The sequence below is a fragment of the Penicillium canescens genome (genome assembly GCF_028828765.1).
Source record: "Penicillium canescens strain IBT 15451 chromosome Unknown utg000003l_segment0_segment0, whole genome shotgun sequence".
Classification (NCBI taxonomy): Eukaryota; Fungi; Ascomycota; class Eurotiomycetes; order Eurotiales; family Aspergillaceae; genus Penicillium; species Penicillium canescens.
Window position 1 is genome coordinate 903,064 of NW_026703965.1, and position 15,921 is coordinate 918,984.

At 46.9% G+C, this 15,921-nt stretch overlaps 5 protein-coding genes across 5 annotated transcripts; 4 read left to right on the plus strand and 1 right to left on the minus strand.

Annotated features, from left to right (window-relative positions):
* Nucleotides 1–306: 306 nt before the first annotated feature.
* Nucleotides 307–3,222, minus strand: N7446_003811 (FTFMHR domain-containing protein; the record flags this gene model as incomplete). Its single annotated transcript, XM_058512560.1, has 7 exons — nt 307–1,357; nt 1,405–1,520; nt 1,588–1,638; nt 1,687–1,809; nt 1,875–2,964; nt 3,020–3,074; nt 3,132–3,222. The coding sequence occupies 7 exons, from the start codon at nt 3,220–3,222 to the stop codon at nt 307–309; spliced, it is 2,577 nt and encodes an 858-aa protein (XP_058373889.1).
* Nucleotides 3,223–6,003: 2,781 nt separating this feature from the next.
* On the plus strand, nt 6,004–7,194 carry N7446_003812 (NAD(P)-dependent oxidoreductase; the record flags this gene model as incomplete). Its single annotated transcript, XM_058512561.1, has 4 exons — nt 6,004–6,037; nt 6,109–6,485; nt 6,558–7,058; nt 7,132–7,194. The coding sequence occupies 4 exons, from the start codon at nt 6,004–6,006 to the stop codon at nt 7,192–7,194; spliced, it is 975 nt and encodes a 324-aa protein (XP_058373890.1).
* Nucleotides 7,195–8,141: 947 nt separating this feature from the next.
* N7446_003813 (uncharacterized protein) lies at nt 8,142–8,683 on the plus strand (the record flags this gene model as incomplete). Its single annotated transcript, XM_058512562.1, has 2 exons — nt 8,142–8,368; nt 8,422–8,683. 2 exons carry the CDS (start codon nt 8,142–8,144, stop codon nt 8,681–8,683), a joined length of 489 nt encoding a protein of 162 aa, XP_058373891.1.
* Nucleotides 8,684–12,228: 3,545 nt separating this feature from the next.
* Nucleotides 12,229–12,838, plus strand: N7446_003814 (uncharacterized protein; the record flags this gene model as incomplete). The annotated part of the gene is made up of 2 exons (XM_058512563.1): nt 12,229–12,396; nt 12,668–12,838. 2 exons carry the CDS (start codon nt 12,229–12,231, stop codon nt 12,836–12,838), a joined length of 339 nt encoding a protein of 112 aa, XP_058373892.1.
* Nucleotides 12,839–14,434: 1,596 nt separating this feature from the next.
* N7446_003815 (uncharacterized protein) lies at nt 14,435–15,265 on the plus strand (the record flags this gene model as incomplete). Its single annotated transcript, XM_058512564.1, has 1 exon — nt 14,435–15,265. The coding sequence occupies one exon, from the start codon at nt 14,435–14,437 to the stop codon at nt 15,263–15,265; it is 831 nt and encodes a 276-aa protein (XP_058373893.1).
* Nucleotides 15,266–15,921: the final 656 nt, after the last annotated feature.

Sequence of the window (15,921 nt, forward strand, 5' to 3'; positions counted from 1 at the left end):
CAAGGCAGGCTGGAGTTCAAATGTGGCATGTCAGACAATGCAGTAATGTGGAGCTTTCGTCTTGGGGTATATGTTTTACCCAGGAACGTGCCAGTCAGTGCATTGGTCGTTTAGCAGGAATTCGACATTTGCTAGATACTAGTAAAGGTACGTGCAACCTTGGAACAACAACCTGAGGCAAGAAAACAGCCCTGAAGAAATCTATTTACAGAAATTTGTTTCCAGAAATGATCGGCTAGTAGGCCATGAGATGTTTTCACAGGAAGTCAGTGGCAGGAATTTTTTTCCCAAATCCACAACAGCGATTCATGATTCAGTGTCTTGTCTCTCAGGCGTTAAAAGGGTGTCACTAATTATCCGCAGTACTTTGCAATACTCCTCCACATTCCATTTGCCCACTTCCTTGAGTTGAGAAGCAAAGTTCATAAATGATCTCCGAGCCGCACCGTAGGGACTGCAGTATTCTGCACCATGGAAGGAAACCGGTCCCCCTTTCTGAATGAATGCAGCTGCTCCTGAGACCGAGGAAAAGATTTCCTGATCAAGAGACCGCAAGGATAGACCCAATGTCCCAACTTGGCCCCAGGGGACTTCCTCAAAGATGTCATAGCATGCATCATCGCTAGAGGTACAGTCGGGAGCCGCGAGGAGATAAAATCCCAGAACCAGCGCTGCATGAAACAACGCCATTTCAGAATGAAGCATCATACCGTGGGACTTGCGATGATTATTAATGGCAATGTACATCTGAGACGCATGTAGGCAGGCACGACGAGCACCGGGTGATCTGGCCCATAACCTCAGTTTCTCAACAGCTTCCTTGGCAGCTTCAGGGCCATTCCGACCGGCTGCATCCTCAACCACAGCAAGATCACATGTGAGACGAAGGCATAAATAATGCCATAGGATCAGCGAGTTTGCATCCTCGCTCTTTAACTCCGTCTCATAGACGCCGAAAGCCAATGCTAGACAAGATTCAAAAGACTGCTCACTATCGGTCTCCGGATTTTCATGTGATAATGTAGCGGTGCGAATCCCGGTTTCAGGCACAGGGACCAGCTCTCTTCGTGGTCGATGGCGGTGGTTGAGAATACGAAGCCAGAATAATGCAAAAGCTGTTTGGAGCTCCATCCGAGTCAGCCCCGGAGGAGGGCTCTGCATGTCGAGCACCACAGAGGCGGTATGTTTCCATGGGTCATTGAATGCAGTTTTAGATTTCCACTGACGTGAAGAATACACCGTGAACAGGGGATCCGGGCATATACGTGGCAATTGAACAATGTCGGGCGAAAGGATAGGTGCAAGTCCCAGCATCTGTGCCGAGTAGGCGTCGGCTAAGATCAAACAGCCTGTAAGACTAATTGAAATTTAGAAGTCAATTTACCCATAAATGATATTGCTTACCGTTGAACAGACTGGATCCGAGCCCATGATTTCCACATGACATTATCATCTCCTACCGCTTGTACGAGAGTATAGCCGTAGTCATGCGAATCAAAAACACGTCTCATTTTAGCCATCTATTTCAACCAAAGTTAGCCTACAGAAGCCTCGATTACTTGCTGGTGACATGTGGGAAATTCTGACAGATATTGCTTCTTCATAAAGTGCTTGTCGTTGGTCTTCAAACGCTATTTCCTGAAGATATGTCAATATGGAGAGTGTCATAAGATTGGAAGAACTTACAGCCGTCGACGCAGCAATGAATAATATCAGACAGGCGCTACCCAAGACAGCGAATAAATCAGGACCTGAACAATGTCGAATGGCATGGGACGTAAGCTCGGTTCTGCAGTGGTGAATAGCTCCCTGTAGAGCTCAACTGGGTAAGCAAATGGTAAACTGGACACAACGACGCAAGAAGAATAACCTACCGGCAAATAATCGGCAATAATTTTGTAAGCAGCGGTTCTGTCAAGGATCATCATACCCACCACGCATATGGGAAACAGTAGAATACTGGGGGTATGGCAAGCCTTGAAAGTTCCCGGATGAACAAAGGGCAAATGAATGTGGAATTGGCCAAAGTACAAATCGAGACACAGGTCCAGAATATCAGTGGGAGGAGGTTCGCCATTCCATGGTCCATCGCGGGGCGAAGGTATGACGTGAGAATCATTTGTTTGATTTGCGCTGTGCGACGCATATGCAATCATACTTTCAGCTAAACGATGTCGACAAGCCTCTGTGAATCCCCAAGGCGACTTGACCTGTGGTGAGGGATCAAGCGTTGAGATGGACTTTAATGAAGCCGAGGAAAAGATATTGTCTTCGGAATGGAGAAGAATGTCATCCCAACACACAGGAGATGGGGACAACGTGGCTTTCCGGCGCCTTGTAGGCCAGTGACGGCGCACCTGCTCGAATTGTTCATTTGAGATGTTTTCTTTATGCGGATGATTTAGCCGCCGTCCCCCGGAAGTTGATGGTGTCAAAAGCAGATCATCTAGCCAAGCAGAGCCGAAGTCCAAATCAAGGGCCATGGCATCAAACGTGTCTTTGGTAATAGATGGCTGTGTTAACCCCAGGGATGGGTCGATCAGCGCATGAAAGGAAGTAGAAACTGGTGGAGTGGAGATAGCCGTGAGTTGCAGTGGCTGATGGTCGTCTGTAAATTCCAATGCGCGAACGTTTTCTAGGGAGTCGGGAAGGCCCACGGTACATGGAATTTGTGTTTCAAGCATGTCATCAACAGGCCTGTTGTTCCAATCATCACCTGCTGGATCATTGATAACAAGATCCCGTGGAGTCGGACACTCCAGTGGAGTATTGCGCGGCGACGAGGAAGGCCTGTCTGAAGAGAAATTTCCAGTTTCTATATGCGTGCCATCAGATTCCGTACCTGGCGGGAGGTTGTTCCTCCCTGTCAATTCATCATTCGAGGACTGGATTTGCCGGGTAGCTTCTCCATCTACGCCTTGCGACGCTAAATGATGATTACGAATATGCCGGTTCAAAACATCACTGTGGGCGATCGCGTCAGGGAAAAAGCGGAGAAGGACCGAGATATTTAGCACACCTTCTCGCATATGTCCTTCCACAAGTCATGCATTTAAAAGGTCGTTCGCCAGTATCTTCCAGAAACAGATTTTCAGTGTGTCTTCTCGCCGAAATAGTTTGGGGACACGTACGTGATCGCTGATGCCGTCGTAAGTGCTCGACTTTCGAAAAGACGTGATGGCACTTGGCACACTTCCGAGCGGCAACATCATGATTTTTCATGTTGAGGCTCTACCGGTAAGGGTATGATAGCGGGATGATCAAGCAGAGAGAAGGATGAGACTAGCTGTGCGACCCGGGGAAGACCTGGGGAAGAACAGTGCGGGGGCGCGAACGTGGGGAAGCGCTTGCAGACCAACCACGGCGTCGCGCTTCCGTTGAATTTCCATGGTTAACAGCCAAATCCGCTTAGTCAATCTAGCACCACTGCCCAAGAAGCTACGCGTGTGTAATTTACCCGTACCTCGCACATATACACGTCCGGGCCTGATCTCCTTGCATAAAATGGGGTTGATTTTATACTGGTGATGATCGATGGCGAGCGCTCCGGAACCTGCGCCTGGGAGTTTTCTAATTGCTTTCAAACAGTTCCATGTGACTAAACAGGCTCCTGGCCCAAGAGCACTACGGCCTAGTCATCCTTCCAACACGAGTAGTATGAGGATCTACATGAATGTCAGATGTCAGACCCAACGCTTAATTTAAAATTGCTTGGTTTCTGCACTCAAGATCGGGATTTGATCCCACTCTATTAGCGAATTCAAAATAAGAAATTGCATTTGCCTTCAGAGAATCATTGTCGTCGCTAACAGAGTCTCGGGGAAAGCAAAGGAGCAGTTACTCAGAAAACTGGCTGTCATCGAAGACACCTACAACGACGTGGTTTTTTTTATTATTTTTATTATTTTAATTTTAATTTTTTTTACCTGAGCACTATCATGAACACCGTTGAGCTGGCAAAGCTTGGCTATGAAATTTCTATCAGTTTTAAACCGGGAATAGGCCCTAACAAGTACATGCAACTCATAGTGCTCATTGTGTTTATTAATTAAAAAAGTACCCTTCTTCTTGTTCGACGAAATTTTAATCATAAGTTTTTAGGCGCGCCAAATTCGTGATCATCAACACGAGTCTTCGATATTGTACTAATCTGGCCTTGTACTCCTTCTTGGGGGGAGGGGACGCTGTGATTAAATCCCATCTATAATAGGAAAACCAAAAAAAAAGGATGTATTCGTCTTTTGAAACCCTATTTGGGTTACTGGCTTGAGTCGCAGGTGCGATCGCTTTAGCTTTCCTTGTGTTTGTCATGTTTTAGCAGCATATATTTAGAGCGAGCTACATCGGGCAAATGAATTCATGATCATCATCGTCGTCTTTTTACCAAGAGGGGGGGGGAGGGGGCTAACCTAAGCCAAAATTCCACCCCACATGGCTATGTGGGGGTTCTCGCACCCGCAACATATTTCCCATGTCACACATAGTGTAAGTTCACTCCTAATGTCAGGGTCTGATTGCCACTATATTTGTAATATTATTTTCTGTATTAAGCTTTCATGGCTATGGTAGAAGATCCATATTCCACAATTTCTTTATCTCCGTCTCAAGAGTAACATTCTTCGTTCAAGAGAGTCTGCAACTTCGGTCATATGTTTTCATGAATAATTCCCCGAATAAGTCCAGGAAAGATACGAAACAGTCGCGAAGGTATACCTGTACAGTCTGCAATATGACATTCAAGCGGAGTCAACATTGCGCTCGTCATCAGCGTAGTCGCCGTCAGTTGTTTTCACACTCAGGCCAAGATTAGCGCAGAGGCTGATACCTAAAATAGATACACAGGAACGGCTCTACCAATGTCGATATTGTCCTAGAATGTTTAGTAGAGCGTAAGTCCATCTTACCGGCTTGATTGATACTGCACATCAATAGCCACAGACCTTCCTTGGCATAACTGATAGCTGAGTTGCAGAGATGTGGTGATCCGCCATGAAAAGACCGCCCACAAAACACTATACAGCTCGAAAGCTCTACCTGATACCGATATAGCTTGTACTCCAACATCTGCACTATCAGTGACGCAGTACTCGGAATCCTCTGGGAAAGCGGAAAACTCCAGCCAAGGAGAATCTGAGGGTAAAAGATGTCCCGCCAAAGTGACTGACTGTCCATCAACTTTATCTATTTCCAGTGATAAGATTGGACAAGCAGTCAAAGTACTGGATTTCACCGCTCTTCATTCAGAGGCGCTTTCTTCAAACTACATGTTAATGCCGAATTCGACAAATCCTAGCCCTGGGGATCATGAGGATGACTTGACGTCAGCAGAGTCATCAACCCCGAGGGTATCTGACCACACAACAAGCACACGTCCTTTCCGTTGCACGTCCATGCGACAGACTACACTTCACACCGCTTATTTTCAGGATGACCTTCCATTACCACTGGGACCGATGTTTGATCCTTTGTGGAATCCGGAGGAGACGAGGAGAGCAGCTATAGCTGGATATGCGCGTGATTTGAAAAGGAAAATGCTTTCCAACGCGGGCCTCCTCCGTTAGCGACTTACAGCTTACTTTGTGTCCGTTTATATCAGATACGAACAAAATAGAAAGCAATAAAGAGATTTAAAGAAAATTCTGGGCCAACGCAATACCCATTCTTGCCCGTACATGGCTCTTCTGTGTTCCTGTACAGGTAGATGCTGGAACCAATGATTCAATCTGCATTGTCATTGGGAGTATCATAAAGCTTACGTTGTGACATAAGTTGAAACTTATTTTCTGCTAGGGAATACAAAGATTGCCTGTCACTTATCTTTACGCTTCAACTATTGACTGTGACCCGATCTCGGACGATCGCGATTTTCCACATGCCACTTAAAGGCCCAAGTGGGGTGAGGGAGCTAGATTAACGATCCGTTACTTTTATGTCGCTTGAGGATATAACAATGACAATTAGATGACTGACAGGTTCAACAAAGGAAACTAAGAAACAACCAACATGACAAACATCGTGGAAAATTTTGCATTTATCGGTAATTTTTTGCCCTGATCCTGGAACAAGAGTTCTAGCTTTACTTCATTCATTTTACTTAGTATGACTTAGGTTTGGGTGCTATGGGCTACGCCATGGCAAAGAATATCCGCAGAAAAATGGCACCGACCGGAACACTTTATATTTTCGATGTCTTTCGCCATGCCTGTGAGCGATTCCAAAATGAGTTCAAAGAGTTTGGCCCAGTTGTGATCGTCGACTCGCCACGGGAGGCGGCTGCACTATCCCAAACGGTCGTTTCTATTGTCCCCGGACCCGAGGAAGTGCAACAAGTCTATCTGAACGATATTTCAGGCATAGTCGCCGCCCCCAAGAACCAAGATCGATTGATAATGGAGTGCAGCACTATAGATTCCCAATCCAGCCGAGATGTCGGGGAGGCACTCAGAGCTGCGGGCGCAGGAATATATATCGACACCCCTGTTTCGGTAAATTTCCCGAAACACACCTTATTGAAAGACAAATTAGCTTGAGGGACATTCTAACGAATGAGAATACAGGGTGGAGTTCCTGGTGCAGATTTGGGAACATTATCCTTCTTGATCGGACACAACAAGCCCTCTGATACCGATCCGGTCTCTGATCGACTAGAGAAAGTCGCAGCGATGATGGGAAATCCAAAGAAATTCTTCTACTGCGGAAGGCTAGGAGCTGGTCTGGCAGCAAAAATCAGCAACAATTATTTGTCTTGTTCCATTCTGTTGGCAGTTGCGGAGGCGATGGCTATTGGTATTAGATCAGGTGTTGACGAGAAGCTTCTCCATGACGTGATACAGAATTCGACTGGCCAAAGTTTCATGGCTGATGTCGTTCAGCCGGTTCCAGGAGTTGTGCCTGATGCTCCTAGTAGCAATAATTACAGACTGGGATTTAAGACGCAGATGATGATCAAAGATTTGGGTCTAGGTGTCAAGGCAGGGTACGCAACGGGAATCAAACCTACCATCGCAGAGGCCGCTTATCGGGTTTACGAGAAGGCTGCCGTCGATCCACAGTGCATCGTGAGTAAAATACCTTTTATTATGTCGACTGATTGGGATCTGGAGAGACTAACTAGAGATAATTACCATGTAGGACCGGGACGGGTCGTCTGTATATCTACATATCACTGCCCCTCCAAAGGATAATCAGGAATAGGTTTCACGTTGTGGGACGAAGCAGATCAAGATTTTCGGATACGTTGATGCAAGGAAGTATGGAGAAGGGGACGGTGGCACTTCAGATGTTGCAATAACACTTGTCTACTGTGAATTTAGTTATTCAATAATAAATCGAGATATTCAACTCATTTCAAAAAGTCTAGAGCGATTGTGTTAAAGTGCAATTTCTATAAGTAGATGAGCTTTGTATTCAGGTGGGGTGCCAGGCACTGTCATCCGCCCTCACCTCCGATCTTAAATGACTTTATGAAACTCACCCACCCTTCCTTGACAACAGCATTCATTGACACAATCTGAGCGACATCGTTAGCAGAATCATCAAGACTAGACATCATGACTGATTCTCAGATTGAACTTCCCGTTACAGACGGGCATGTCCATGTTCAACTCCTCAACGGAGGAAGCATGGTGGCCGAATACCACAAGCTTCATAAAGGTGAGCCAGCCGAAAAATTTCGAATGTATAATTGGGCTTTTTTTATCTATCACGCGGGATACGGGCGAAAAATCATTTGGGATTTGGGAATGTCATCGGTACGTGTGCTCCCCTGTTCCCTCCCATTAAAACTATCGGCCGTGGGCAAACCCGTGTATTTACTGGCCGAAGAACCCAGACGATTATCCCCCTGTTATTTCAAATGGAATGTTGAAAGAGGCTCGGGTTGAGGGTCCTCATGAGACAATTGCAGCGCAAATTGAACGCCGAAATGGTGTCACGTCGGCTGAAATCGATACTGTTCTACTGAGGTGGGAATACTTTCGTCCTTTGTAGTTCATAATGCGGATATTCTCAACTTTATTGATAGTCATGCCCATTTCGATCATTGTCGACCGGTGGGCGAGACATTTCCAAATGCAACAGTCTATTTTGGGCCTGGGACTTTAGAACATTGTGCTCCAGGCCACTTCGCGAACCCATCATCAATGTGGGATGGCCGATTTTTCGATCCAGAAAAAGCAACAGAAAATTGGAAAACTTTGGAAGGGCCATGGAAGCATTTTGGACCGTTTGAAAATGCGATGGACCTTTTCGGCGATGGGAGTTTCTGGATCATTCAAGCTCCTGGCCATATGCCGGGCAACCTTGGCGCTTGTGCCAGGCTTGCAACAGGCGATTGGGTTGTTCTGGGCTCTGACTGTTGCCACTCACGGTATAGATCTCAAGGCCTTACCGCTAAAGAAATCTAAACTAATATTAATATAGAGCGTTGTTCACTGGTACCAAGGAGTTTGCGTCTTTCGAGCTTCCTGATGGGATAACATTCAGCCTCCATGAAGATGTGCCGGCGGCGACCGACACTCTGGAACGAATGAGGATAATGGAGAGAAAATTCGGAGCTCACGTTGCCCTTGCCCATGATACTGCATGGATAGAGAGGGAAAATGACTCAATTCTTTTATCCTTATTGGATGATGAATTTCGGTGTGATATGCGCGTGGCCTTGAAACATCAGGCACCTTTTTAGGGGAGGACCATCGGTACGACTGAGGAGACCGGTCTGATATGAAGCCAAAGCTACGACCACATATAAATGGTATTGAATAGCGGGCCCGGTTGCACAATCTCATCATCACATTCACTTCAAAGGTTCTGATTATCTGTCCACGATATTTCAAGTCTAGTACAAATGAATTCGGCTAAAACGGTACAAGTGAAATGGATGACTTCACTTTGCACGTTGAGGATGACACTTTCAGACCTATGCTTAATGAACCGGAACTCATTGTTCCTCTACCCGACCAGCGGTCCCAAGTTGCTGGCAACCCCACCCCTGCTTCTTTGACTTTACTTGTTAATGAAACCATTCCCCTAAATACCAAACAGCATCTAGTTGTTGAGAAGGTGTTGAACGAAGCATTGGGCTAGGCGGACTATCCTTATGATGCTTCGAAGCGGCAGCAGACCCTTCTTTACGTTGGGGGTGAAGGGGGTGTAGGTAAGAGTCAAGTCGTCAAAGGCATTATGGCCGCGATGGATCTTATCCACCGTAAGGAAGAGGTAATACTTATGGCCCCGACTAGCGCCACTGCAGACAATATCGGTGGCAACACGTTCTACACGTCCCTAGGAATTCCTGTTACTCGCACTTAGCATATACCATAACTTCTCGCGTGAGAAAACTCTGGTCCCCGAAGACAATTATGGTCATCGATGAAGTTAGCATGATGGATCTTAGTATGCTTAGTGTGATTAATAACCACTGCAAAATGGCAAGATTCCTAGATCGGGGTTCGCCCGACTTACTCGGTGGTTTACCTATAGGTATTCTCATAGGTGACTTTTTCTAGTTCCTACCTATACGAGGCCCGGCACTATAGAAGGATCCTAGAAGGGGTAATGTAGAGGACGCAAATAGCCGACTTATATGGCATCAATTTAGAGATATGATCGTCTTGGACGAGTAGATGAGGCAATCCGAAAACCCCTTATTTCGGAGCCTCCTCTAACGGGCGAGACTATCAACTTTAACGGAGGATGACCTACACTTGCTAAACGCCAGCGCTATCGCTTCCTTAGTGGCCTCTTACCTAGACAGTGCGACAACGATAGTAAAGCTGAAATCTCTTCGACACTAGGTTAACCGTATTCGAATAGAACACTTTGCTAAGGTCCGCTGTCAAAAGATCTACGCCTTCCCTGCTTAACACATACGGACCAAAAGCACTGGCCTACCTAACCTTCGCTTGCGTGTCGATGACTTGCTCTAGCAACTAGATCAAGGTGCCATGATCTTATTCCCGGGGATTTTTCTGTACACCCTAAACATACCTTCTGTCATATTAACAAATACTTGTACTCGGATAGGGCAGGTTAATGGTGCGACTAGAACCGCTGTCGGTGTTATAGTTGACCTAGCTAGCGAGTTAGTCTTCCCTTGCGTATAAAGTACCGATCTAACCTTAATCGTTACTAGCCGAATTCTATGAAATTGACGACCTCTATATCCTATGCACTAAGCCTCCTGCGTGTGTTTTATTTAAGTAAGCCAAATTAACCGCCTCGGTTTTCGAAGATCTCGCGCCTTCTATCGTTCCTATCTTTCCCCTAGAGAGATCGATGACTCTAAAAGGTTACTCTGTCCGACGGCGATAAGTACCTATGACCCCGGCATTCTGCCTTGCCGACTATAAGGTGCAGGGCTCCACCCTTGACTTGGCGATCCTGGATCATAAAGATAACCCGTCGATGCACGGTCGAGACCGCCGCCAGAAATTCTGCTTAACCTACGTGTAATTGTCTAGACTACGTACGCGCAAAGGGCTCCATCGTTTTTAAACAATCGAAATGAAAGACCTCTAGTTCGGACCTGATCCTCGGATGCTCGTAGAGATACAAAGACTTGACGAGCTGCAAGATGTTACCTTAGCTGTATGGAAGCAATCTAATTAGGCTTTTCATTTTCTAGGCAGTCCAGCTAGCCGGTGAAATCAAAATTCTCACCAAGAATCCTGATATATCTACGTCTAACTCTCTTGCCCAATTAATCCAATTTATCGTTCATCAAAATCATTCCTCTTCAAAAGGTGTCTTTACGCCATATTCTTGCCCAATTAACCACATCTTCTTTCGGTTCCCCGCACTTGCCCCCCGCGTTTCAATTTGTATTCCTAAGACTGATTACCGATTACAGATCCCACATTTTATGTTGTGAGACCCGTCACGTTCTTAGGATCATATCCGACCCCAGGATCCATGGCATGGTTCCCAGCACGCTATTGATTGCTCCCAGGAGTAGGAATCATAGGAACAACTATAGTTGACTCTAGATACAAGACGTAGCGCGAGGAAGCAAAAGACCGCTGTGGCCTCCTAGTGCTTCCTGCGGTGTAGATTTAGGAAAACCGTCTTCTAGCCCGTGTGGCTCACTATCCATACTAGACACATATAGGGAGCCACAAGGCCAGTCATGTCATAGATCTGTGGATCTGCGTCCAGACAGGCTTCAAGTCTGGAGATGTGGGTCCGTGGCTGGGAAGCTGTGGTGGGAAGGCTTTGGCTTTGGACTTTGTGGCCTATTTCATCAGACGAATTGCTCACATGGAATTTCCCATTCCAGTCGTTTCGGATTGCGCTGTGCATTGAATCTTGGATCTGGTGATTTGACTGGTCATTTCGAGCCTTCTGGATGTTGTCTGTATAATAATGATTGTACGTGATGGGCTGACGCGCCTCGTCCTCAAGCAACACGTTCAATTCATTGATCGCGCGCTTGAAGTTTCCTTGAACAGACTTCTCGACGCAGTTTTGGACATTTCGGCGGACTTTGATATCTTTGATCACAAAGTTCAGTGCTGCTTCTAAGAACGTGGAGACCAACTTTGCGACGGCGTCCACATGCTCACGAGCGATCTTGCCCCAACGCATTGATTGCGAATGGAAAAGCTCTGCCAGAAGGGCGTGGTTATAATTTCCTGGTAATTCCCTGCCTTGTGTCCGGTGATAGACCTGGTATTATTAGAAAGTAATCGGCAGTCGATAGGCTTTCTCCACTCACTTCTTTGACCCATGCAGCCATTCCTTCCTTACTGAGAAGGATCTGACCCTCTTTGTTGAGAGATAACTCCATCGTCTGCTCAGAAGGAGAAGATGACTCGAAAGACTGATTGCCCTCCCAACTGCTAACTTTCCGTGTCTGACCGTATTCTCTCATATGATTCGCGAACTTCTCATTTTCTAGATGGACGACAGCGCGCAGTCGGTTTCCGCGAAGTCAACCAAAGCGATGAAACTGGCTTCCCTGAGGACAAAACTGTGGTCCATAGCGGTGTTTCGCTATCGGCTCTTTTGAATTGCCTAGATGGTGTCGGAGCCCAAGAGGGTCGAATTCTCATCATGACGACCAATCACCCTGACAAACTCGACGCTGCTTTGATTCGCCCTAGTCGTGTTGATAAGTCGTTTTTCTTTGGATATGCGGATAAAAGCAGCATTGGAAGCATTTTCTCCCTTATCTACAAACCATTCATTGAACTTTAGTCCGCCAGTGCCTTATGCAGTACGACTCGCAAAATGGAGAATCAGTCAGCTAGAGCCATAGAAACCCAAACGATCCAGGGCCTGTCCATTGAGTTTGCCGAATTGGTTCCAGCTAACCAGTTCACAGCAGCTGAAATCCAGAGCTACCTCTTAGGTTTCAAGGATAAACCTGACGTGGCTGTTCAAAGGGCTGCCAAGTGGGTAATAGATACAACGGGGGTTAATTCGTGCAGCAGTATTCGCTTGCCTTGATGCAGATGCTCGAGATATTTTCGCGTATGATTCTTTCAATTCACAACCATTGCCGTTCTTTTGATAATGATTACAGTACTGCGTTCTTCCTCTAGCAACAGACACCAATTTACTATTTTTCCGGCGCATCTCTTAGCCTGTGCATGAAAAGAAACTTACTTTAGGCTATCCAGTCCATTCACTTGGATCAATGGCATTCTATAAAGTAGGGATAATGTAGCTGCAGGATGTCATCTACGCGGATATGAATCTCGACGATTGTATTGAGGGAAAGCAGTACCATGATGTCGTCGGCGGTTATCAACGACTGGATGTCTTTCAGTTGCAAGTTAACCGCTCTCGGAAGGATCCTGTACTCTTCAAGGAGGAGGAGTCTTGCTTTCAAGATTGATTTCGTATTTGTTGTGAACTAGTGATAGAGCTCGGAGCTGAGGTGTGTCACATCTACAGCACAAGTAATGGGCTGACAAGAGAATATTTCGTCGGCTATATCTCGTCAGAAGTGATGTGTAGTCGATGCTGAGGGGTGGTCTATCGGGCAACAGCTGGTCAGCTCGTCCTCCCCGACCCTCCCCTCAGCTGCCAGGGTGCGATTGCTGTTTACGCGAAGTGCCTCTGTGATCTTCCACGTTCAATCCCTGGCGTCACCTTTTTTATTCCTTTTTTCCTTTTCTCATTCACTCAGCATGTCAAATCCACAGCCAGCTACCCTCTGTTTCTGATCTTTTATTGAGAGGACTGATTGCAAGATGTTACGTTACCATGGTTTGATATCATCACTAGATTCACCTTGAAGTGATGATGATGATGATGATGATGATATTTCTTATACCTGTTGGAGCTAGCCTAAGCGTACGGCAATGCTATGCAGGTTGGTGCACTCGGGCTTACACGACAAGAAACTTTCCCTAACGCCGAAAGATCAGACCCAATAATGAGTGGATAGCCCTAGTGCTTTAAAGCGACCGAGTGACCGATTGTTCATTATGTTGTATTTTCGTCTCAGTGACCATCCAGGGCGCCCCCCGAAACTCGGATTATACTTTGTTGTATCGTGCCGAACTGTTACACCAACCCAGCTACCACAAAGGGGACATCCTTTTCCTAGCGGCCCGAGTTTAACGGCTAGTACTTATAGGTATGCTGAAAGGCTTAGACAGGAGACAGTTTCCCCCACCCGCCGTTTATGCGTCCACAGTAAGCTACCCCTACCCCGGGTCAACCATCCAGGTCCTAGCTAAGTCAACCAGAGCGTAGGCTTTCTTCGGTAGGTGCCTCAGGGTAACAGTTGTGACGGTGACAGGATTCGAACCTGCAGCCCTTATATTCGTTGCTAGGTCCCCACCTAGCAATTCGCGTAAGGCCTCGCCAGTGACGCACTTACTGCTTGCGCCACTCACCGCCTCACCTTGAAGTGTTGCTCAAGAATCTTGGATATAAAAAAGACTGCATCACTATATAGACAACAATATAACAGAGTCAAGCCACTTCTTGGGCCAAGCACCTGTGAGGCGACTGTTGAATGACTGAAGAGTCATTATTTCGTATGGTAGATAGCCCAGTCAACCTTCTGCTTCTTGATGTTACCCTTGCACTGGGCTGGGAGGTAACAATATTCATAAATTGAAATGAGGTCTAAGACTATGTACAGGGTATTCAGATACTCGTACGTAATTTTTATACAATTTTTATATTGCAGTGACCCACTTCTGGGGGACCCTCTTTCTACGAACTACGAAACCTTCTAGTCTCCCTAGCGCGAGTAGTTCGGTTTGCTGCCCGTACGAAATTACGACCCTTTCACTTTGGGTCACTTTGGGGTACTTCGCCCTACTGCACCCAAATTTCCCTTTTTTGATCTTTTCTCTTTGGACGTTGGATTTTGCCGCTGATATCAGTTGATATTGGCTATCAACCTTGGACTGTCCAGTGGTATCGGCTTAACCACACCTGAGCTTCTCAACCCTAATATTCCCGAATCCTCACTATGTTCGATATCAAGAAGCAGGTCCTCGCTTTCAGCCTGATAGCATCCCTGGGGATAGCCGAGACTACGGGCCTTGGGTTCGCAGAGGTTGACTTGGTCTTCCCGCGAAACGGCACCTTTGGGCCGATGACACTCACCCCCATCGTTTTCGCAATTCAGAACCTCGCGGCGATTGATCGACTCTATCCCTATATTACTTACGGACTGTGGCCAGTGGATCTCCCACCGGGGAATCAAACACTGGACAGCAATCTGGTGCAACAACATCTGCCCAATACAACGGATACAACGGGCTCTGTGGCATTCCTTGAAGCTAGCATCACAAACACGCTGAACACCGAGAATGACTGGGAGTTTGTCTGGAAAATGGACTGGACCAACTGCTCGACGTCGGCGAACGAGACCACTTCGGACGGTGAGCCCAAGGTCAACTTGAACAACCCATGGGCTGGCCAATCCGTCCGCTTTACTACGAAGAAAGGGGCAAACCAGCCTAATTTGACCGCTCTCACTGCCGATGACAAATGCGGTGATGCATCCGCTCTTGCATTCAACGTCACAAAGACCCTGGAAGCCCAATCGGGTCACTATGAAGGCGAAAAATGCGCCGTGCTCGCGAGTCCCGCGCCTACGCCTGCTCCTTGCAAGGTCAGTGTCGCACCGGCGGCCGCCTCAAGCATCTCGTCCACCCTCACCGCAGCACAGTGCGCTGCTCCTACCCCTGGTATCAGATGTCCACCTAAAAAGGGCGCAGCTACTGTCAACAATGCGGCCTCTCAGCTGACATGGTGGGCTGCTGGTATGCTACTTGTTCGCGAGCTGTTGATTTAGCGGCGACGTTGCTCATCTTTTCTATGTATTTGAATAACCTCAGTGTATCAACTATCAATTGTCCAATGGGTACAGGCAGTTTCAATACCGTTATAGTTTCTAATCTAGGGAATGGGGCCAAGACTGGGTCACATCTAGCCTAACTTGACTGTTTGTACCAATGAGTGTTCTTGACTGTTTCGGCAAGTCCACGGCGCACCCGGCCTTTGATCTATGTAGTATGAACAATGCCACTGTTCTAGCCTCAAGTATCGCGATACCGGCGTTCATCTTGAATCACAAGCGAATGGACGGAGTATTCCCGGTCAGCGTAATTTGACCTGGATGGTGGTCCTGTGGCTTGCCAAGAGTAATATCAAGCTTCAGTGGAATAGTAAACTGAGCTTGTAGCACGAGCCTCCGAGAACCCCCTCCCTCAAGCCACATAAACTAGTTAAAATGAGTTTCGTGGGGTCATGAGGGAATTGTCCGTGCTTCGCCACTGTTTACCATCCGTGAGATCTGTGAACATGATGATTCCACTTGTCAAAAATCCCGGAGCTGTCGGCTTCCGTCCTACCGACAAGCTTAGTCCTGCAGCTTTACGGAGTACTTCGGTTGCAAATGTGGCAATGTCTTGGCGTCACAAGTACGGAGTAGCGGCTTGCACAATTTAC